The 23,798-nt window shown below is 40.3% G+C and overlaps 1 protein-coding gene across 8 annotated transcripts in view; it reads left to right on the top strand.

The window, feature by feature from the left end:
- The window catches only part of LOC147027221 (AP2-associated protein kinase 1-like), a 186,925-nt gene extending 163,333 nt beyond the window's left edge, over nt 1–23,592 (top strand). For 7 of the 8 annotated variants that reach the window (XM_085883462.1, XM_085883469.1, XM_085883467.1 and 4 more), the window contains 2 exons: nt 3,079–3,132; nt 22,127–23,592. In XM_085883462.1, coding sequence (XP_085739588.1) covers nt 3,079–3,132; nt 22,127–22,995 — 923 coding nt within the window. In that variant the 3' untranslated portion in view covers nt 22,996–23,592. The remainder of the gene's footprint in view (nt 1–3,078; nt 3,133–22,126) is intronic. The other variant, XM_085883470.1, reaches the window with a different exon arrangement.
- The last annotated feature ends 206 nt before the right edge of the window (nt 23,593–23,798 follow it).

Raw genomic sequence — 23,798 nt, 5'->3', positions numbered from 1 at the left:
TGGAGACATCCCTCCCCCTCTTCTGCAAAGAGGAAGAACCACCCAGCCGTCCCGTGACTCATGATGTCGACAACTCCCTCCCACCCGTGGCTGAGCGGGGGATGGAGCACGAGGGCATGAGTCACGCCGGGAGCGGGGGAAGGGCAGGAGAAGGATAAGAGGAGATCTTTTCTTTGTTCGTGGGCAGAGTTGGAGAAGGGAGTTGAGGGGAGTCGTTCAGCAGACCTTCGGGTCCTGTTTGGCTTGGGTTAGGGTTGAGGCCTTCGGAAGTTTTTTTTGCTTCGGCTGGCTCAGTGAGCTTCGGGTTCTGCTTGGCTCGGGAGAGCTTTTTGCTTCGAGCTGCTTTGCTTGGAAGAGAGTGGAGCTGGTTGCTCGGCTCGAGCTCGAGCTGCGAGTGGCTTCTTCTTCTTGGTTCGTGGAGATCTTTGTTCTCCATTTTGGTTCCCGGCTTGGTGCGACTCATCGACCTCTTCATGGAGGTTGTTCCTCGGGGAAGCAACGCATCCACGGGAAGGATCGGCGCCTCATTTCACCAGCACGTGTTGAGAAGCGCGAGAGGATTCGTGGGAGCTCGGGAAGAATCTCAACTCATGGCGATTGGATCCAGCTCGCTCTCGCCGGAGCCCCGGTCCGAACAACTTCAAAACCACACGAGGTGGAGAGGTTCGAGATCGGCTCTGGGTTTCAGCTCACCTGTCCTCCGAGCTTGAGCTCGTTATTAAAGGCCCCTGCCACCATTTCTGGGGTGTGTGTGTGCGTACGTGTCTGTGGGCCCGTCTAATAAGTAGGAAATTGTTAAGTGCTTTGTGTGCTGTAGATGTTTGCATTGCATTTCATATAGACTATAGACGGTTGTAGTTCTTTTGTCGTGCTTTTGTTCCTTGTATAATTGCATACGTTTTTTGCCTTGTTTAATTGCATTCGTGCTTTATTATAATAAATGTCCTTGTGTGAATGCAAACCTTTTCGTTGCGTCCATTCCCTCATTGAAGTGCCCCATCTTGCATTCGGAATATAGTTCGTTTTTAAATAGCCGGTAAAGTGATCGGGTCCAACGGGACTGAGCGATAATACCCCGCTCGGTTATCCCAAATGGAAGTAAGCTGCTCTTGCGGCTCGTTTCCAAGCAGTCCTGTTGAGGTACAATCTCTCAGTAACCTATCCGCGTGAATAATTAGGTAAATCGAAGATTTGGCGATCGGACCCTGTAGTGCGGGTAGAGTGTGGACAAGGTTGTGGTGTGGTTAAAAGCACACCCGTGGCTGGTTTCCGGCGTTGATCCGGAAAGCCGCGACTGGATTGTCCGTTCTGTGGGCGAAGCGACCGCTATTGGTTAGACGCGGTCGTTCGCACGCCGGCGAGCGGAATTATACAACAATATATATATATATATATATATATATATATATATATATATATATATATATATATATATATATATATATATATATATATATATATATATATTTATCAGAGTGTGCTTGTGAGATGCAACCTTGACCCATCTCATAAGCAAAAGCTCTGCTCCATCCATGAAAATCTGCAAAAGATCCATACAGGAGCAAATTCCCATGAAACATGTATGCACACTGCACAGTCTAAACAAACACTGCCTCCTCAACAAGATGTGAGCATGTAGTGGAATGCGAGTACGTCCATCGAGCACATCGTGGAACATAGTTCATTAAAATCATCACCGACATACGATCCAATCGTTGCTTTCCGCACACAAGTTGAACTTCACTTTAAATTAACATTATATACCTTATTTAGTGTGGGTAGCTGGTTCCTGGTAAAGATGATCCTCAGTTTTCCCAGTTTAGGTGTTTTTCATTGTCATGGTATACTTTTAAAACTGCCCAGCTTCTTTTAATTTTTGTGCTGCATATTTGAGTACATACAATACAATTTACAAATATCATCATGGTCTCTGCTGCATTCACTACATGGTAAAAATTAAAAAAAAAATTTGACAAGTATGTTGATCGCCTCTGTTTGTTTGTGTGTTTGTGTGTTGCTCTGTCCACTCGCCTCGAGCCAAAACCACTGAACCGATTGTTCTGAAATTTTCAGAGAATAATGTCACCGACCCTGCAACGGTCCCGCATTGAAGTTTCGTAAAATGTGCTCGACCAAAAAGGTCCACATAGGCCAAATGGCCAATTTGAGCCAAATTTTCTAAAATCCTCAATTTTCATCCGATTGACTTGAAATTTAAAGAGCCTTTTCATGTTGGGTCGCTGAATTCAACCATCTATTAATTTTAAGTTCAAAAGGTCAACACAGGCCTAGTTTCAAAAATTGATAGATCTGGCCAAAAACTAAATATATCACTGTATCTGAAAAGGTTGTGGATGAGTTATGGCAAAACAAGGTGGATGAGTTGGATAGGTGACAAGAACAAGTGGATTGGATTTTGGTTCGTTTCCAGCCCATCAGTGGGATACAAAACATGAACTGTTCCACCTGGCAGAGGTATTCCCTATATTGAGTGCCGTTCTACTTTGTGCTGTTTTGCCAAGTTTTCGCTCTGAATGTTTTTTTAATTTGTTTGTTTATTTATTTATACACAGTAAATTATGCTCTGTGCAATGTGCTGCTGCTCATGTTTATCTTCCTCCCATCATTTTTGACACCATACATTCCCAATGATTCTCATAATTGTGGGTGTTATGGATGAGAAGCTGTATCCATGGTTTCCACTTCCTAAGAAAACAAAAAACTGGAAAGTGCTTGTTTGCAACTAGCGATGTAGCTCCCCATGTTGGTCATCATGTGAGAATGTTGGACAAATGGGACTAGACTGTTGTACTTTAAGGAGGCTTTTGACACGTCTGTGCAGTGTAATTGAAAACGCAGAACACTTTATATCTGACCAAGGAATTTAATTTCAGGTGACAACGCATGCATTTGGATAAACTTTGTGAATAAATATTTTCATTTAACTTCTCATGCATTCCATAGTATGGGTTAGTTTGACAGGCAAGGGAGTGTTGTTTGGTCATCCATGAGCCCTATTTACTACAATGCTGAACCTTTAATTTGTTTCTAATGTGGTCATATGTACTGTCCTCACAGATCATTCACGAAACAGCAGCGAGGGCTCGGCGGATGGAGGGCTATCGACGCTAGGTAGGCCGTTGCTGCTTGTCGACCAGCTGATTGACCTCTGACCTCTAAGAGAAGACGGCCACTCCTCACTCCCTTTGGGCTTACTTTCTTTTCCTTACCTCATCCCTGTTCTCTTTTTCTTTCCTTTTTGGATGGCTATACATCTCTGCGTGTGACCTTCAACCCTTCAGCGAAGGCTTTATGAACCCCTGGGCTTCCTGCATCATGGATTATCCTCTGTAACTTATCGTCGGGTCATGGATTATTCCCTCCCCCCAACCCTTCCCTCACGCATCATTAAATGATAAATCATTTGCTTTCATTCCAAATGTAATGGGTAAATTTCATTTGGTGCGGATAACCAAATCCTCCGTTGCTCATCAAAGCAAAAACTTATTTTGAATGCAAAACCGTATTCTAATGATGCAAACAATTTGCCACGGATGGAAATCTTGGCAGGTGAACACCATCAATTTGTTGGTGTGCCTCCACACCCCGGCAGTTGGTGGTCGAAAGATCCATGTCTGGTATTCGCGATGCTTGCTTCATCTTCTGGGCTGGATTTGCAAGCACGGCTTTTTGTGTACATACACCTGCCTTCTTCCAACTTAAAGTGCGGCTCTTTTGCCATCTTTCTCACCAACCTCCCTTCACACCTGCTACCAAACTCCCTGCATGAAGACCCGGGTGTTTGTTTTTGCTGAGGGACTTTTTTCTGGCTCGTGAGGAGTGGATTATGGCAAACGGGATTTAGAGGCTAATGGTTTGGGGTACGGTGATTTGTCGTCACATTTATCCTGGACTGTCGTTTGCAATGCACCTGTTTGTGGACTTTTCACGATTTGCATTTCAGGGTCACATTTTATTTCCACAATTTGTACAATAGCCTGTATTAAGCCACTCATTGTAGATGCACCTTATCTCATTTTTGTGCTACGATTATCCCCACCTTCCAGTATCTGTGTCTCACCTGAGAGGGGAAATGACTGCTGGATGTGTTTCAGGTAGATGCAGTACATGTCCATTTGTAGCCAAATAGCTTTTCCCCCACACACCATCGTGCAAATTTCTGTTTTTTTTAATAATTTCCATTCATCCTTTTCCATTGTTAAGGTGTTTTGCTTTATTTAATGTCAAGGGCTGGCCATGGTTCACCACTTTGACGTGTTCATTATTTGGGTAAACTCTGACGTCCCATCTGTAGTCTTTCTGAAGTCCAATGGAATCGTGTGTGTGTGTGTGTGTGTGTGTGTGTGTGTGTGTGTGTGTGTGTGTGTGTGTGTGTGTGTGTGTGTGTGTGTGTGTGTGTGTTCAATAAGAAATTGCTTGCGATCATCATTTTTGACTGTGCAAAAGAGAGACTGAAACAATATTACTATTGTGCATCTTTGTATGCATTCAACACCAAGTGAACAATTTGGCATTTGCTTTGGATAGTCAGGTTCTTCATCTTCACCATCCTCCATTCCAGGTGTAACCATTCCACAAATACCAAGGTTTTTGCAAGAATCATTCCGGGGTGTGTGTGCGTGTGTGTGCGTGTGTGTGTGTGTGTGTGTGTGTGTGTGTGTGTGTGTGTGTGTGTGTGTGTGTGTGTGTGTGTGTGTGTGTGTGTGTGTGTGTGTGTGTTCAATAAGAAATTGCTTGCGATCATCATTTTTGACTGTGCAAAAGAGAGACTGAAACAATATTACTATTGTGCATCTTTGTATGCATTCAACACCAAGTGAACAATTTGGCATTTGCTTTGGATAGTCAGGTTCTTCATCTTCACCATCCTCCATTCCAGGTGTAACCATTCCACAAATACCAAGGTTTTTGCAAGAATCATTCCGGGGTGTGTGTGCGTGTGTGTGCGTGTGTGTGTGTGTGTGTGTGTGTGTGTGTGTGTGTGTGTGTGTGTGTGTGTGTGTGTGTGTGTGTGTGTGTGTGTGTGTGTGTGTGTGTGTGTGTGTGTGTGTGTGTGTGTGTGTGTGTGTGTGTGTGTGTGATTTTGGCAGATGAAATCCATCTTGATTTGTATTTCTCAGCCATTGAACACCTGTGGTAAAAGTCCTCACTTTTTGAAGTTCCATTCTTTTTCTCTCATAAGTGAACTTTAGTTTTTTTTTTCAGTTGATTTCCTGCATTATTGGGGAAGGTTATGTTACTTAATCATTTTTCAAGCTTGTTGAATTGGGGGTGGGGGGGGGGGACTTTGGATTTTTTGTTTTGTTAAGAAGTCATATATTTGAATGTTATAACAAGTGTAAATAAGGAGCAAAAGCAGTCAGACTCCCTGTAACTGTTGAAACCAATCTCCCCCTCACCATGTGTGTCTGCACAGCTTTTGTGGTCTGTGATGAGATCCCTCATCGACAGTTTAATGGGGTAATTCCGGAAAGTCATTCCACTCGTTCTTCCTTTCCAGCTTTACCATAGAAAAAGCATTAATTGTAAAAATATACACTCACCGCCTTGTCGAGTCCCCCATAAGCCATGATCGATTCCTCGGTTTTCTTCGCTTCTGCCCGATCCACTTTAACGACTCCAAATGTGATGGCGTATGGGAAAAAGAGCTTATATATTTTGTTTTTGATCGCTGTCAAACACCTGTGGATACCATTATCGGCTGTCGGTGTGATGACATCATCTCGGTGCAATATAAAACAAATTAGAATTGTTATGAAAATTGAGTACGGCAGTTGAGGTAACATTTAATTCAAGGGCCCAAACCGCCTCTTGTGCCATGCACCTCGCTTCCAAGTGTTTTAACCCTTGTCCTATCAAATTGTCCAGTTGTGTTTTTAATATATATTCGCTGCTCCTCTTCTCCTGAATTAATTCCACTAACCTGTTCTTGACCAAGATTTTAATGCCTTTCCACTTTTCCTGCATCACTAATAAAATGTGTAAATATCCAAGCCATTGTGGATACCTTCTGTCTGTGTCTATCTTTCTGTGTTCATGTGCACGCATCTCAATGCAATTGGTTTGCTTTCTCACTTGCTTTGCTTCACTAAACTGCCTTCTCTGCAGAGATGTATGACGTGAGGACTAGCAGCAGGTACACAAGACCCTGATGTGAGATGGCAGTCTTCTGCCAACTCTGATTTAGGAATAGTTACACAGAACATTGTAAGTTCTGGAGGAAAGGACAGATCTTGTGAAGGTGGGACATGCTCTTTTAAATGTTTCTGTTAATTCAATTGTTGCACATTGATGAGCAAGTGCAAGATGAATCGTAAAATCTGAAATCAATTGAGAAGAGTGATCTATCTCACATTTTATCCAAAATTATCTATATTTATGATTTGGCATACATCTTTGTCTTCTGGAGTGTTTAATTATTTGAATATTTAATATAGTCCAAACTAACATTTTTCGATTTAAGCCATTTGTAAGATTTTTTGTGTGCTGAACCATAAGAATGTATTTGTGAAATTTAAGTGTATGTTGATTTGTGGGTTGAAATTTTCACACAGCTTTACAATTACACTAAAGAAGGAAGATTGCAATGCACTGTGAAATGACTATTCACAAAGTTTGCTTATTATGAGAATCATTGTTTTTGTATATAATTATAATCTATCTTGTCATACTGTGACATTCAAAAGCTACATCATTATTTAGAACCAAAGATTTATTTGACAATCCTTTACTGCGTTACAATAATTCATCTTTCAGGGAGTAGATCTCATCCATCTCAAACGTTTTATTATACACGCACACACGCACGCACGCACACACGCACGCACGCACGCACACACACACACACACACACACACACACACACACACACACACACACACACACACACACACACACACACACACACACACACACACACACACACACACACACACACACGTACATACATATACATATTGCTCTGCAAAAGTTTGGGTGATTCCAATGATATTCATACTTTCTGAAAAATTCATCAAATTGTCAGTGATAACTTACTGATAAGTGATAAGTATAAAATTCAGTCATGTGTGTTTATTATTGTAAATTAACAGGCTTGATAAATGAATGCGAAACAAACTACCTAAGCAAATAACAAGAACAGTGTAATTCTATAGCATCAGTCAATACTTTGTGTCCATCCTTTGTTTTCCTGAGTGCCATCACTCTTTTACCCATACTTCCTGCATACGACTGAACCAGTCTTACAGGAATATTGTGCCAAGTATTCCTATCGTACATTCCACAGTTCTGTCAGGTTAGTTGATTCCTCTTGTTCTTATGTTTTCTAGCAATACCATGTGGCCTTGATGGAACTCATGTCCAGACTCTTGGGTGGTCATTCTAACACTTGGAGCACACCTGCGATAACCTTGTTCTCCAACTACTGTTTTACTATATTGGAAGTGTGTTTTGGATCATTATCTTGATGAAAAATGAGTTCTCTTCTGATTGATTGAACGATTTCCACTTGCAATGGCATGCTGCTGCAGTATCTGCTTGTACAACTTTTGCTAGCATCCCATTGATTTTAACAACTTTTCCCACACCAACCAAAAGCTGAGATACAACCCGAGACAGTCACAGAGCCTTTCCTTTGTTTAACAGTAGGCTGCAAACATTGCATGTCGTAATGTTATCCAGGTTTTCAACATACGAACTCGCGTCTTGTCTCCAAAAATTTTAAACCTTGATTCATCAGGCCAGAGCACCCGATTCCATTTCATTGTTCAGTTGTGTGATCTTAGTGTGTTCTCACAAATTTTAGTCTTTTCGCCTTACTTTGTGGTCTCAGCAGTGGTTTCTTTGCTGCAGCTCTGCCATGGAGACCTGCTGAAATCAGCCTTCTGTGGACTGTGCTGGACGAGATGTTAATGTTCAGGTCTGCTCTCATTTTCTTTGTCAGCTGATTACTTGATTCTCTTCTTTTGTGTAAGCTGAGGAACCTCAAGTGCATGTCTTACCATGGGGAGATTCTTCTGGGTCTTCCTGAGCTTTTCTTCTCTTGTACCTTACCAGTTTATTTCAGGCGTTGCAAAGTGTTCCTCACACCATTGTCAGAGATTTTCAGCTTTTCTATTTTCTTCACAGTGTGCCCTTCTTCTCAGTGTTTGCATCTTCACACACAGTTGTGTTGAAAGTTGCTTTCTTGGTGCTATTCTGAACCCAATCATAGACTTTCAAACAGGGAACGAGCTTATGAATACTAATTTCTCATATTCACTAATTTGTAACTTTTACTGCAATTTCTTGGAATTCACATTCATGAAACTGGTGCTGATCCTAATCATTTATTATTATTTCCTGTACAAAAATCCACGGACTGTTCCCTCTATTTTCTTTGTGGTAAATGGGTATTATGAGCACATAATATAACTTGTAGAGCAAAAATAAAACTTTTTTCATTTTCCAAATCTATGTTGGACAGCACTGAACTTAATGGTAACTGTGATATTAAATTGACTTTTACAAAAATTTGAATTATTTTATACCTATATTTCACACTTCTAATATCCCACAAATGTTTAATGAGGGATAGCAACACAAAAGTGAAATTTACCCAAACTTTTGCAGAGTGCAGCTGTGTGCGTGCATGTGCACACACAAATATTACGATACTCACAAATGTACCTTCCGTGCGGCTATTCCTTAATCCAACTAACATACAAGTCAGTGGATCCTTCGTGATTATAATTAACCTCCCACCCACAACTTTTACATGATGTAAAGATTCGGTGACATATATATATATATATATATATATATATATATATATATATATATATATATATATATATATATATATATATATATATATATATATATATATATATATATATATACATATACACAATCTACTCTACTGGTCAAAAGTTTTAGAACACCCCCATTTTTCCAGTTTTTACTGAAATTAATGCAGTTTAATGTTTCAATGTTCTCTGAAATTAAAGCATTGAACAAATTAACAATTGCAGATAAAAAATAAATCATGGAATAGTTTTGTTGAACAAAATTTAATCTCAATTTTTGACTCATCAAAGTAGCCACCTTTTGCAGATATAAGAGCCGAACATGCTCGTGGCATTCTTTCTCCAATGGAAATCAAATATTGTTCGGAAAGTTCTTCCCAACACTGTTGCAGAAGTTCCTACAAATGTGTTGCACTTGTAGGTTGCTTTGCTTTCACCTTTCTGTCCAGTTCATCCCAAACCAGCTCGATGGGGTTTAAGTCTGGAGACTGTGCTGGCCATTCCATGATTTGAAGCCCACCATCTTGTTCTTTTCTTCCAAGGTAGTTCTGACATAGCCTGGAGGTATGTTTTGGTTCGTTATCTTGCTGCAAGATGAACCCCTGACCAAGTAGGTGAGACCAGAGGGTATTGCATGGTGCTGCAAAATGCTGTGGTGGCCCTTTTGGTTCAGGTGCCAGTCACTCTGTGCAAGTCGCCAACTCTGGATCCAGCAAAAGAGCCCCAGATCATCACGCTTCCTCCTCCATGTTTGACAAGTTTGTGTCACACACTGAGGAACCATCCTTTCGCCTACTCGACGGCGTACAAAAACCCTGCGTGATGAAACGAAGATTTCAAGTTTTTATTCATCGGTCCATAAGACCTTCCAGTTTTCAGTAGTCCACTGGCGGTGCTTCATGGGCCAGGCAAGCCTCTTTTTCTTATTTTGCCATCTTAGCAATGGCTTTCTTACTGCCACTCGACCTGTCAAACCTGCAGCTCGAAGTCTTCTCTTCACAGTTGAAATGGAGACTTCCTTACTTCGATCAGTGTTGAGCTGTGTTTGAAGCTGCTGTCCTGTGTGCTGCCTATCACACAAGTTGTTGACTCTCAAACTTGTCTTCTGATTGACAGGAAGAGATCTGGCAGACCCAAAGCCACAACACAGTTTCCTCCAGTTTCCAAGTGCCTTTTGATGGTGTAGGAAACTGTACTCACTGATACCTTGGCTTCTTTGCAATTTCTCCAAAGGAAAGACCTTCACTTTGAAGGGTTATAATGGTCTGTCTGTCTTCCTTTGTTTAAGGGGCTGTCACACCTTGACGTTTTCGCCAGCGTATGGCAACGTATCAAAATGTATGTAAAACGCTGGCGTACGCTGAACTATTGATGTTTTTTTTTAAATTTTTGGCGTATTCATAACGAGTTGGGCGTATGCATAACGTATTAGTAACGTACACAGAACGTTTCGATAACTTATAGATAACTTACACCAACGAATGCTTAGCGTGTTGTCGGCGTTCACAACGTATGCCCAACGATAGTCTAACGTATGCATAGCGCACGGCAGCGTATCGCCGACGGTCACGTGGCGTAGCCTATTAAAAGGCTGACGCTCGACGATTCAAATCATAACCGCATGAGACATCGAAGTGTCAACATCACCGTCCTCCCTTGTCACGCCTTGACGTTTTAGCCAGTGTATGCCGACGTATGAAAAATTTACCGAAGACGCTGGCACACGTCGAATACGTTATGGGTAAGTTGTGTATATGTTAAGAGCACGCTGGCATATGCCGTAGTACGCCGAGCATGTCAACAAATTTTAAGCATGCTCAAAATTTTTTGACGTATGCCACCGTATGACTCACATGTTCCGCATATGCTGGCCATTAGTTGTAGGCACGTTACGTGATCGTTGACAAACGTCGACAGACGTTACTTGTAAGTTACTCATTCGTCGAAACACGTCGAGGTAATGTTAAGCTTACCTGAAACTTAATTCTAACGTATGAGTAACGTGCTTTGAACCTTTGAGTAGCTTGCTTTGAACCTATGAGTAACGTATCTCAAATGCATATTGAAGTATGTAGACGTATTTGACGTCTTCCGGACGACCACAGAACTTACTGAACGTGTTTCTAACTTGCAGCTACCATATAATGGTGTATTCGCAGCGTTTAGGGGAATTGGTAAAAAAAAATGGGGTTCACACAGGAGGAACCCGTCAGTGTTCCTGACTCCATGGTTTTTTTTGTTTGTTTGTTTTTTTTTTTCTTTTTTCTTTGGCATGACGGTGATGTTGACACTTCAATTTCTAGTGCGGTTATAATACAATATAATTAAAAGGCTGCCGCTCAACGATTTAAATCATAACCACACTAGAAATCGAAGTGTCAACATCAACGTCATGCCGAAGAAAAAAAAAACAAAAATAACATGGAGTCTGGATCACTGATGGGTTCCTCCGGTGAAGCCCATTTTTTCTACCAATTCCCCTAAACGCTGCCAATATTCCATTATACGGTAGCTGTTAGTTAGAAACACGTTCAGTAAGTTCTGTGTTCTTCCGGAAGATGTCAAATACGTCTACATACGTCAATATGCCTTGGAGATACCTTACGCATAGGTTCAAAGCATGTTACTCATAGGTTAGAAATAAGTTTCGGGTACGCTAAACATTACCTCGACATGTTTCGACTTATGAGTAACTTACAAGTAACGTGTGTCAACGATCGCGTAACGTGCCTACAACACGTTACTCATTGGTTAGAAATAAGTTTCGGGTACGCTAAACATTACCTCGACGTGTTTCGACTTATGAGTAACTTACAAGTGACGTGTGTCAATGATCGCGTAACGTGCTTTCAACTTATGGCCAGCGTATGCGGAACGTGTGAGTCATACGCTGGCATACGTCGAAAAATTTTGAGCATGTTAAAATTTTTCGACGAGCTCGGCATACTATGAAGTATGCCAGCGTGCTTCAGCATGCTCTTAACATATACAAAACTTACCCATAACGTATTCGACGTGTGCCAGCGTTTTAGACAAATTTTTCATACGTCGGCATACGCTGGCTAAATCGTCAAGGTGTGACAGCCCCTTAATTGTCTTTTTCTCACCATTATAATTGCAATATACTACTTCCTGTAGTGCAATATTGTCCAAATAATGCTTCAGAGGTTGTAGCAACAGTCTGTTCCAACACTGCTTTTATACAGACAGAGGGCTTGTAACTAATCAACAAAAGTTGGGACACCTGTCAGAATTGTTTGCATCAACTTTCAAGGCTTAATTTACTTCATTTGATGTGGAACAGCTGCAGTTGCTCACCCATTACTTGTTCCCTGAAAAGGGGCTTTTTTTAACAACTCTGAAATTTACATTATGTTTCAATTTTTGGTAATTAAACTTTTTTTTAACATCTGGCAATTTACTGCTTAGCTTTGTACCATTTCTGGTTATTCACTGGACTTGAACTGCTTAAATTTCAGTAAAAACTGGAAAAAATGGGGGTGTTCTAAAACTTTCGACTGGTAGAGTATATATAAAGCAGAGTTTATCCATCACTTTGCTGATGGACCAATTCGTCATCCTGTTTGCCAAAAACTGCTCTATTGGTCACTTTGGCATTACTTTGTGGACTCAAGAGAGCCTCTGAGGCCTTAGCCACATTGCCCATATTACTTCCCGCACAAAGTTGTATTTATACTTTAAGTTCGGAGTTTGTAGTTTCCACCGGCTCTCCCACACCTCAGCCGCTTGTTGCTTGCTGCTGGAAATGTTTCCCTCACATGATGTCCCTTCATCTGGTTTTTTTTTTTCCCACTTCGACCAGCCCCTCCATTTTGGGCGAGAAGGAAAGGAACACAAATTTGCCTGTGCATTGAGTGCTTTAACCACCCCCCGCCCCCCCTCCCATCTCCCTTTGCCACATGTTCATCCTGATGTCCCTTCCTGCTTGAAATGTCACACACGATGACGGGCTTTGGCATGCCGCTCTGTTTTTTTGTTTTTTTGGGGGGGGGGAAAGGAGGTGGAGCCAAGGACAAATTTACCCATGCGAAGAGTCCTTTAACCTCAGCATTGACCACATTAAAAAAGGAAAGTGTAATACCCTCTGCCTCCACTACCAAGTGGCGATACACGGTACAAATTTTCATTGTGAATTTATGCCCCACCCTCTCACATCCCCGTGCTAGGCTGCGGCCATATAGCCTGTGTTACCCCTCATGCAAATTTGTATTTGTACCCGAGTTTGGAGTTTGTAACTTAAAATATGTGGTGGTGCATAATAAACCAAGCCACAGAGAGAGACCATGGCATATATATATATATATATATATATATATATATATATATATATATATATATATATATATATATATATATATATATATATATATATATATATATATATATATTGAAGAATAAGGTGCTTCCAACCAGAAAGTAACTGAGGTATCTGCTCTGCTGATTTGAGCAATAAGCAAGAGCAGACCTGGTATTCGGCTGGGATAGCAACACAAAAGACCAGGTCTGCTCTTGCATTTTTCTTCAAATTGGCATAGTAGATCTAGTTTACTTTTGGTTGTGAGCAACTTCTTGGGTCTTTAAGATCTATAACCCCAACTGCCCCAATGTTGTACGATATTGATATATATATATATATATATATATATATATATATATATATATATATATATATATATATATATATATATATATATATATATATATATATATATATATATATATATATATATATATGTATTCCTTTGTTTTTTGTTTTTTTTTCTGCCAATGGGATTATCTGCTCGTAGGTGGACACAAATGAAACGAGAAAATGTGAAGCTTCTCTGATTATGGGCACAGTGTATTTCCAAAGAAGTTGATGTGTGAAGTAAAATTGCTCGTCTGTCTTTTTCAAAAGAAAAATAAAACTTTTGGAACAATCTTTGAGTTCAGTATCTTTGTATCACAGTTGCAAATATTTACGGTAATGGCAGCTTCATTTTTTTCCTCGATTCCATTTTTTTAATGCTGAGAAGATGGACCAATCTTTGTTTTTCCGAGACCTCAGTTTATGTAAGCAATTTGAAAGAACAGTGCGCTGAGTATTTCATGCATGTAAGAAGGTAGGATAAAACAAAAACTGGATTGTTTTGCAGAATACCAAATAAATTTGATTTAAGGACAATTGCATGCATTCACGGAGTTAAGTGCGTAACACGTTTGATGTACGCCCTGGACCGAATGACAATGTTTTTCCACAACAATGAAGGAATGGTTCTGCTTCATCCACATTTGGCACAGATGGTGTTTAATTACATCGTTTCCAGTCGGTGTCTCGCACACTATCCATTCATGGGTGAGTTGGTGATGCAATCGGAATAGAACTCATGTTTTTGGATTGAACATTTTCATATCCTCTCCGATTCTGTGCACCTCCAAAATGGCACTTTGGTTGTCAGTGATGTCAAGGTATTATTAATCCTTTTCCATAAAATGTTATATCTTTCGTGTATTCACATGACGTGAGCTTTGCTCTCCAGGATAAATTTTCTATCTCTATGTTGAGGGGTTTATTTATATTTTTAAGTGGAGGTACAAGGTAATTTTTCAGTGACAGATTTTTGTCCAATTTGTTAAGCGAATGTTGTGCAGGCAAACACTTTCAGATAATGGCATCTCTGAGAGGGTGAGATGATTGTTGGTGAAATTTGGGGTGGTCTTGAATTTTTTTTGGGGGGGGGGCGAGGGTCAAACTAGCTATACTTCCTATCTATCCTTGTGTGTCGTTGGTGGATACTCATTTGACAGTTTGGGACATCGGTGAGTGAGAGATTCCACTTGCAGATCAACTTTATCATAGCCCAGCCCCCTCCAAGCAGCTGAATTTAATGTAGCACAGTTTAATGAAGCTGTCTAGTTCAAGCTTAACAATTTTGTCTCAGTTCACTCTGTGTTGATTTTGTACTTAGAAATGTGCATTGCAGTGCCTTCAGAAGGTATTCACACACATTGACTTTTGTCACATTTTTGTCGTGTTTCAGCCTAAATTTAAAATTTATCAAATTAAAATTTTTGTCACCATCTACACAAAATACCCCATAATGGCAAAGTGCAAACGTGTTTTCACAAATTTTTACAATTTAATTTAAATTGAAAAGCTGAAATAACTTGCATCAATAAATATTCAACCCCCTGAGTCAATATTTGTTAGAAACACATTTAGCAGTGATTACAGCTTCGAGTCTTCTTGGGTATTTCTGTGTCAGCTTTGTACGTCTGGATTTGGGGATTTTCTCCTGTTCTTCATTGCAGATTTGCTCAACTTATGTCAAGTTTGATGGGGAGTGTCGGTGAACAGCAATGTTTCGTCTTTCCACATATTCTCAACAGGATTCAAGTCTGAGCTTTGACTGGGCCACTCGGACTTTCACGTTCTTGTTCTGAAGCCATTCCAGTGTTGCTTTGCTGTATGCTTGGGGTCATTGTCCTGTTGGAGCGTAAATCTTTACTGCAGTCCAAGGTCTTTTGCACTCTGAAGCAGGTTCTCCTTAAGGATTTGCCTGTATTTGGTCCCAATCATTGTTTTCTCTATATTTACAAGTCTCTCAGTCCCTGCCACTGAAAAGCATCTCCACAGCATGATGCTGCCACCAACATGCCTCATGGTAGAGATGGTGTTGGATGGGTGATTAGCTGTGCTAATCAGATTTCATCATCAGTTTCCATCAGATGTAGTGCTTTGCATTCAGGCCAAAGAGTTCAATTTTCGTCTCATCAGACCACAGAATCTTTTGCCTCGTACTCTCAAAATCTTTCACGTGACTTCTTTTCAAGCTCCAGGCGTGCTGCCTTGTGCCTTTTTCACAGGAGTGGCTTCTGTATGGCCACTCTCCCATAAAGACTAAATTTGTGAAGTGCTTCAGAGATTATTGTCCTTCCAGCAGATTCTCCTGTCTCAGCCCAGGTTCTCCTGTCTCAGCCAAGGAACTCTATAGTTTTGTCAGAGTGCTCATTTGGTTCTTGATCACCTCCCTGACCAAGGTCCTTCTTGCCCAGTTGCTCAGATTGGTTGGACAGCCAGCTCTTGGAAGAGTCTGGGTAGTTCCATATTATTTCCATTTCCAAATGATGAAGCTCAATGTGCTCTTGGGAACTTTAAACACTCTAGCAATTGCTTTAAAAAATTACCCTTCCCCAGATCTATGCCTCCTCACAATTTTATCTTGGAGTTCTACGGACCGACAGTTCCTTGGACTTCATGGTAGAGTTTCTGCTCTGACATGTACTGTGAACTGTGGGACCTTGTATAGAAAGGTGTGTTTCTTTCCAAATCATCTCCGATCAATTGAATTGGCCACAGGTGGACTCCAACCAAGTTGGTGAGACATCTCAATGATGATCAAAGGAAATTGGATGCACCTGAGCTCAATTTGGTGTCAGAGCAAAGGGGTTGAATACTTACCGACACGAGACATTTCAGCTTTTCATTTTTAATTAGTTTGTAAAAAATTCTCAAAGAATGTTTTCACTTTATCATTGAGGTATTTTGTGGAGAACGGTGACAAAAAAAAAAAAAATTTAATCTATCTATTTAAATTCAGTTAGTGACAACGGAATGTGACAAAGTCAAGGGTTGTGAACACTTTCTGAAGGCACTGTGTGTCCAAGTTATTCACACCTATTCCTGAATGATAATCCGGAGCCATTTGCCAGGATTAAAAGTGAAAGCTTTGGCAAGGGCGTGTTTATCAAACACCTGGATCTCGATGTGTGAAAGGGCTTGCCGAGACGGAGTCCCACAAGACTACATTGTTAAATGGTCTGTTTTGTTTATTTGTCGTTTTTTGTTCTGTTTGTTTGTACATTTAATGACTTTTTCTATGCAGTAGTTTGATGATGTAAAAATTCAATGATTTTTTTGTTGTTGTTCACCTTGGTACATGAGATTTTGCATTGCATTGGTATTCGTTGATTTGATGATTTCACAAGTTTCCCATGATAAAAAAAAGATTATATTGCACACACTGCTCCTTCCCAATTCCATATCCAGGTAATCCATGACATCATTGTCGCGCTAAAGGAAAAGAGTTTTTACTCCGTTTGTTCTCTTTGGCCTGATTTGGATTACTTGCAAAATTTAAGATTTTTAAAGTCGTTTTTGTTATTGTCTGTCTGTCAATCATCTACAGGTCACAATTTAAAACCGATCTTCACGAAACTTCACCAAGTTGTATAGGTAGTCTCGACTGAGAAGCCTACTAGTTTTGAGGTCAAAGGTCATCTTGAGGTCAGATTTCCAAAATCGTCATTTTTCATCCGATTGGCTTAAAAGTTGAACACAATTTGCCTATTGCATCACTGAATTGGAAAACCAACCATTTTTGAGGTCAAAGGTCAAATGAAGGTCAAACTTCTAAAATCTTCAATTTCAAAAATAAATAAATTTTCATCCGGTTGACCTGAGCTTTGATTAAAATTGTTAATTTTAATCTTAATGAAATGGACAATTTGATGTATCCATGGCAACCTTTGGAGAGGGGAGTGGATTTTGCAATTATTTTTTGATTATTGATTTGATTGATTAATTACTTAATTGTCAATTTTAATCTTAATCGGAATGTTAGTTCTCATACAAGCCTCGACAGGGTATACAAAAAAAATCGATTTATTAATTGCTTATTTATTTTGTTTCTCATCTGGGCAATATCTCAAGCATCTTTTGAGTTTGGATGCTGACATTTGGACATTACTGAACAAGTAATTAGGCTATGAAGGGTATTTTTATTTATTTATTTATTAATCGATTACTCATTTTTCAATGAATAACTTAATTTTCAAAAAGTTAGATTTGGATGAAATGGTGGTTGTGATGTGCCATTAGCCAATTGATTAATAAATTAATTATTTTACGATTATTATTTATTTTAATTATGCATTCAATTATTGTTCACCACTCCCTCCCAATTCCGTCTCCGTGTGCTGCACGGCGACATCGCCGGCTGCCAAAGTTGCCACGGCAATGTCACACGCTGGAGGATTTATTTTCGGAGTGGTGTCCTTTGAATGTACTACGTACCTCAACTTGCAAATTTGATTGATTTTTCAACATTTATAAATTTATTTCAAATTTTCAGTGAAAAGGCTATTTTAGGAAGGAAAAACAAAACTGAACTCTAATTCAATTTCAGAATTTTCTGATATTCCTTCCCGGTAAAATTGATTATACCCTTGTTCATCTTGTTGGCAAAGGTTGAGGGAAGGGGTGGAGGTGTCTGCGTTTAAAAATGGAGGGGACAGAGGGCACGATTGAGAGGAGAGGAAAGTGAGGTTTGTGTGAAAAACTGACACTCGTGTGCGTATGCAATACTTCGATAATAAATGCCAAATAGATACCGTAGTTGTACCGATGTTATCAAACGTGTCAGTGGAATAAGAATTTTGAAATGTTTTAATTTGCGTGTGGTAGAAGCAATTATCTTGCATCGTATCGACTACATTTGCTCAACATGGTGATAATCAAGCAATTATCAACCACAAATTCTCTTGCCACATTCATTGACAAACTACCAAAGTCTGCTTTACACACGATCCAGAATTGGTGCAATGCAATTTCATAGGTCACAATTACATAAACCATCTTGAAATGAAATATTAAATGAGCTTATCTTTTTAATATTCCAAGCAAATGGAAGCTTTCCTAACATAACCCAGAGCCCAACATCAAGCCAACTTGAAATCAGAATTCTCTGACTGGTTTCAATCTTCCAAAACCTGGTCGGATTTTGTAAAGGTGGCCATAAGGGTATCAGTCGTATCTTTTTCTTCTCGTATCTATATGGTGGCCTGAAAGTCGCTTCACCCCTCCCCATTGAAGCATTCTTTCTTTGGACTCCACAAGATGTCTAAGACTCTAAGAGGACCTGGTGATGAATTTGGTGGTGCAAGGAGAATGATTGAGTGCATACAGATAACGTGACTGATTAGTTATTTAAAATACGGCATAATTAAACCTGTACAGTATCTTAAAAGTAGTTTAAGAACGAATGCTTCACTTCTGTTTTTGCACCGGCTTCACCCTCACTCCCTGATCACTGTCGCACGTTACCTTCGCATGTCAGGTGAAAATTCATGACAAAATTGGCATGTCGTGCACGACTTGGTCAAAACACTTAAATTCTTCAGTCTTGAAATCCTGCTCTGCACAATTAGCTTATTTTCAGGAACTTTTTGATTTTTCCCAAATTTTTTTTTTTTATTATTATTATTAATTTCTTTTTTACACACATTGTCCCACTTCTGCATATCAAGTAGTCTTTGTAATGCCAGTATGTAATTGGGGGTAGATCTGCTCTCCTAGTTTCATATATGTTGATCGATTACCAGTAAAGTTATGGAATTAATTGAGCGAGAAAATTTTAGAGCATCATCTTCACCAGTGCATCATTTGCATCCTGGCCACTCAACATTGTACCTTGCAGCTCATATTGTCAATTTACACATCTATATTATAAGATGCCCTGTCTGTTCATCATTTCTGCATCTCCTCCCAAACCCCTGGTTAAACAAACTTGAAAAACGGCAGCGTAGCAATCGCCAAGGAACCGAGCAGTGCAGGGTCCAGTTTTTTGGGGTTTTTAAAAAATATTTTGGCCAAAAGCATTTTCATCATTCACCTCAATAAATACCCAGACCTAGCGAGCACCAACTATGCTTCACGTTGCTCGGTGATGAGTCGTGAGACGCTGACTGGCTGTGTGAGGCCAGCTAAGTGCACTGTAATTGACTCTTCGCAAATTCTGTGAAAAAGCTTTAACTGTACCTATTCTGCTGTCTCAGCCTTCCCTGTTGGTATTTAAAAGTAAAATAAAAATATATTAAAATCGACAAACAAGGCAACACTGAATAGGACTCGTGTACGCAAGCTCACTCGTTTTATATGATAGGCATTGTGAGTTTCATGTGATGTGTGAAATTAGTTGCACTTTTTTGTTTATAAAAGGCAGAGTGATGTGTGCAGATGCATTTTGACGAAGTATGTTTTTATGTCTTTGCAGCACCATGCAGTATAAACATGTGTTCTTTGCTTTGATGCACAGTGCTGAAAAACAAGATGCTGACCAATGAGAGAATGGAATGGCAAATGTATTTTTTTTTCTAAGTCAGACAATTGGCTGGAACAGTGTCATTGCCTGCCGAGGGGTCCATATTAAAGAGAACCCCTTGCGGTGATGGATAAATAGTATATTTTGTTATGATCTCCCCTTGTGGTCCACAGATCACTTGCCTCATGATGCTGTGATCTCATCTGCGATCGCGAGCACATCTTGTGTCCAAGTGCACGTCCTGTCCCTTTTAACCGCATTATAACCAATGAACAGCTCGCTGTCAGTTCGAGTGTTTTGCTAATGATGCTGGTGGTGTAGTTTTACTGGACCAGAGCAGCATGAGAGGGTCAAATTGGCATGGTTTTGAGGAAAGCTTCCATTATGAAAGGGGAGAGGAGGTGCTTATTGAGTGCCTGATGCCATGTTTGCCATTTCTATAAGGAAAAAGTGAGATGCTTGCCCTTCTAGATAACTGTACCTAATCCATTCAATCCCCCCTCTGCTGGAAGGAACACCTTTTCTCAGGTCAGAGGACTATCTGCCCACCTGATCTGATTTTTGTGTTGTCAACGTTCATTTTTAAATATTTATTTTTACAATTGAAAACAACATCAAAAATATACTGTATGTGTATATATATATATATGTATATATATATATATATATATATATATATATATATATATATATATATATATATATATTCTGTTCACCTTGGTACATATAGATGCACAAGAATGTGTTTGAGTCGTTGCTGGAGAATGATATCTGGAACCATTCGCCAGGATTGAAAGTGGGAGTTTTGATAAACTTGGCGTATACGTTCGAGCAAAACTTTTATGGTTTTTTTCCAACACTTTTTCACGTAGATGCAAAGGTCAATGTTCGTCTCAAACTGACCTTTTTTGTTTTGTTTTTGTTTCTTTTTTTTGGCTCATTTCTCAGCTCGTTTCATGCAGAGGAGTAACTAGTGGGAGAGGGAAGGGTGTTTGGATCTCCCCCTTGACCAATGTGTGTAATGTTTACGACGAGACCCCCGTCAGTGTGCCTTTACTCGTTTTGATATCTTGTGATTTGTCATGCTACTTGGATAGTCGATGTACGGAACCCCCAGCCCATGTGGATGACTGACTGTTGGAGTGGAGATGTGGTGGAGGATGCATTGGCAGAATTATATTTTTCTCCATCTTGCTTGCTTTGTATTTCCTTGACTCATGAGACCGGAGTACCCGACATTTGGTCTGCTCCTTGACGGCTCGTTGTCATTTCGATTTTTCTATTCTCCTCGTTTTGCTCTTGATGAATACATGAAGCTGCCCACATACGACACTTTGTTGTTCCAATTTCCAAATTTGAAGTCCTTTCTTTCCTGAGCTGGAGACTCAGCGCTGCTGAAGTAGTCATGGCAGGAATACACCGAGTGGTTCTCCATTGCCATCCCAGTGGTAGGAAATGTGTTTTTAATTTTGTTCCAGCTTACATTAGTTTATTCTTCGGAAAGGCACCACCAGCAAGCTCTCATAGACAGGACAACTGGCTTGCTGGCTGTCCGTAGGTCCCGTGGCAGCTATCCATGATGCACTGATGGAACAAGACACCAGTTTTGTAGTTGTCCCATTCCGTCATGAATAGTACCCAGGTTAGACAATCTAAAGGCATGGAATACCTCACGGCTACCTTGGATGACTATATTATAAGAACGAATGATACGTCGACAACTTTTAACTCTCAAAAGCTGATTGGTGTGTTGAAGGTTTTCCTTTCCCCTTTCCCCCCTTTTCCCCCCCACTCCCCCCTCCCCACACACACCTCCCCCACGTATACTTCAATTGCTGTTTTCATTTTTTACTCCTTTAAAAGCAGATTTTTCCTCCCACAAGGTAAGACCCTGTGACGTTTGTCTGATTGTGTTTTTATTTCTTTTGAGGAATTGCTTCATTCATCTCCTTAATTTTAATGACTTGTCCTGAATACTCACTTTATCTTTTCTGTTTTTTTTATTTCGTTGTAGTTATTTTTTTTTTTTTTTTTTTTTTGGGATGGACCATGACGCTTTATTTAATTTAATTGATGTGCCATCTCCCTGCATAGTCTTGTTTTGTATATGTGTTGCATCTCCAACTGTATTAGTTGTGTTGAGTGTTCCTCACTCGTTGATATCATTTGTCCATCAATCTTCCGTGTGAACAAACTTGTAATGTTGTTCATTTTCAGGCTCGAATAACAACCCCGCACTGCACTTTCAACAGCCAGCAAAGGTTCGACAATCGCACACTACCTCACTGGAGACCAGAACCTCAAGGCCTTCGCCGTCTGTTTCTCCTCATGTGCTCTCACAACCCCGTGCAACAAGTTTGGGAAAAGTTGTACCGAATTTCTCCTCAACAGAGGAACTTTCAACAAGTTCAACCACTTCTCACACTTTGGCACCTCCACTCATGAAGATGGATCATTTTGAAGACCAGCAGAGACGAGTAAATAATGATGAAGCACTGACTCAGGCGGTCACATCAACAGCACAAAGTATTCCAGCAGAGTTGCAAACTGCCACTGATCGAGGTCATCAAAGTAGTGTTGAAGCATGCTCTCAGTCTATAAGTGCTCATAACGATGACACTGAAGAGCCAGTGACCTTGAATGTTGAGGTGCACCATGAGAGTCGTGCCTTTGTAAGCAAAGCAGCCTCCTCTCGGGAAGAATTGGATGTATTTTCTCAGGCCCCATTTCGAAAGGCCATTGATGATTCAACTCCAGATAAGTCAGATATCTTCGGCCAAGCTCCTTTCATCAAAAAGTCGACGTCTCTTGCGGTTTATGACATTTGCGGCAACAGAACCTCCATGGATACGGAACAGTCAAAGAAAGAATGCCAGCCTTCAAGAGAAGACGAATTGATAAAACCACTTCCAGGAGCTAGTGACTCTGCCTCCGTGGCTTGTGATTTGACCAATGACCAAAGGCAAAGTGTTAAGGGAACAAGTGCGTTTCTGGCGGGGGTCTCACCCAGGCCTTTTAACTCGAGAAGTTTGCCACAATATTCCCGCCATTTTCGTCAAAGCAGAGATGGGGATAACAGCCAGTAGAGATTTAGGATAAGCCATAGTTCACATTGTTGGTGGTGGTCATGTTACTGGTTGGTGGTAGTCCTGATGCTGCACCTTCAGTTGCTTTTAATGTGACACAGTGACAAACTTCCCATCTTCAAGCAACTTCCATTATTGAATGACAATCTTTTTTTCTTGTTTAATGATTTGGGGGTTAAAACATTGATGCACAATCATTAATGTTTAAATAACAAGTCTTCTTGGTGTGTAAACCAATGATTTATGGGCAATTTCTGTATTGCAGTTTTTATTGAGCAGCACGGCGAAGCTCTGCGGCATGTTTGAGCAGGTAACCATGTAGGCCTCAAGACAATGTGCTTTCCATGTGAACTGTCAGTTTTCATTCAAGGTACCGAACTAATTGTTGACTTATCTTATGTGACCTGCGATCTCTCCAATATGTGGTTCTGATCACATCGGAACGCAACCTTGAGGAATGATTTCTTGCTTCAAACCTATCGATGTCATCCTCTATCAGCTTTTCTTTCCTCGCCATCTTGGGTGAACATTTGGATTATCTCGTTTGGTGTTTGGTTGCATGTCTGAGTTGTGTCCAAATAAACCTGTTGGCATTAATTGGTGACTATGTGTAGTTTTCTTCTATCGCTGTTCCATCAAGACAACAGTGTCAAATCCTGGTGAAGATGAGCTCATGTCCAATACTCTTGAAAGAGTGTTGGAGTTGCTAATGCAGTCCCTTGGCTAGGGTTATGCTGGGTGGTTTGCCATTGCTTTCCAAGAATGTCAGGGCAGAACTTAGTAATTTGGTTATGCTGCCCATG

The sequence above is a fragment of the Eptatretus burgeri genome, chromosome 5, assembly GCF_056783735.1.
Source record: "Eptatretus burgeri isolate ZD-2024b chromosome 5, Ebu_testis_v1, whole genome shotgun sequence".
Taxonomy (NCBI): Eukaryota; Metazoa; Chordata; class Myxini; order Myxiniformes; family Myxinidae; genus Eptatretus; species Eptatretus burgeri.
The sequence above is the reverse complement of the archived record's forward strand: the minus strand, read 5'-3'. Positions and strand labels throughout refer to the sequence as shown.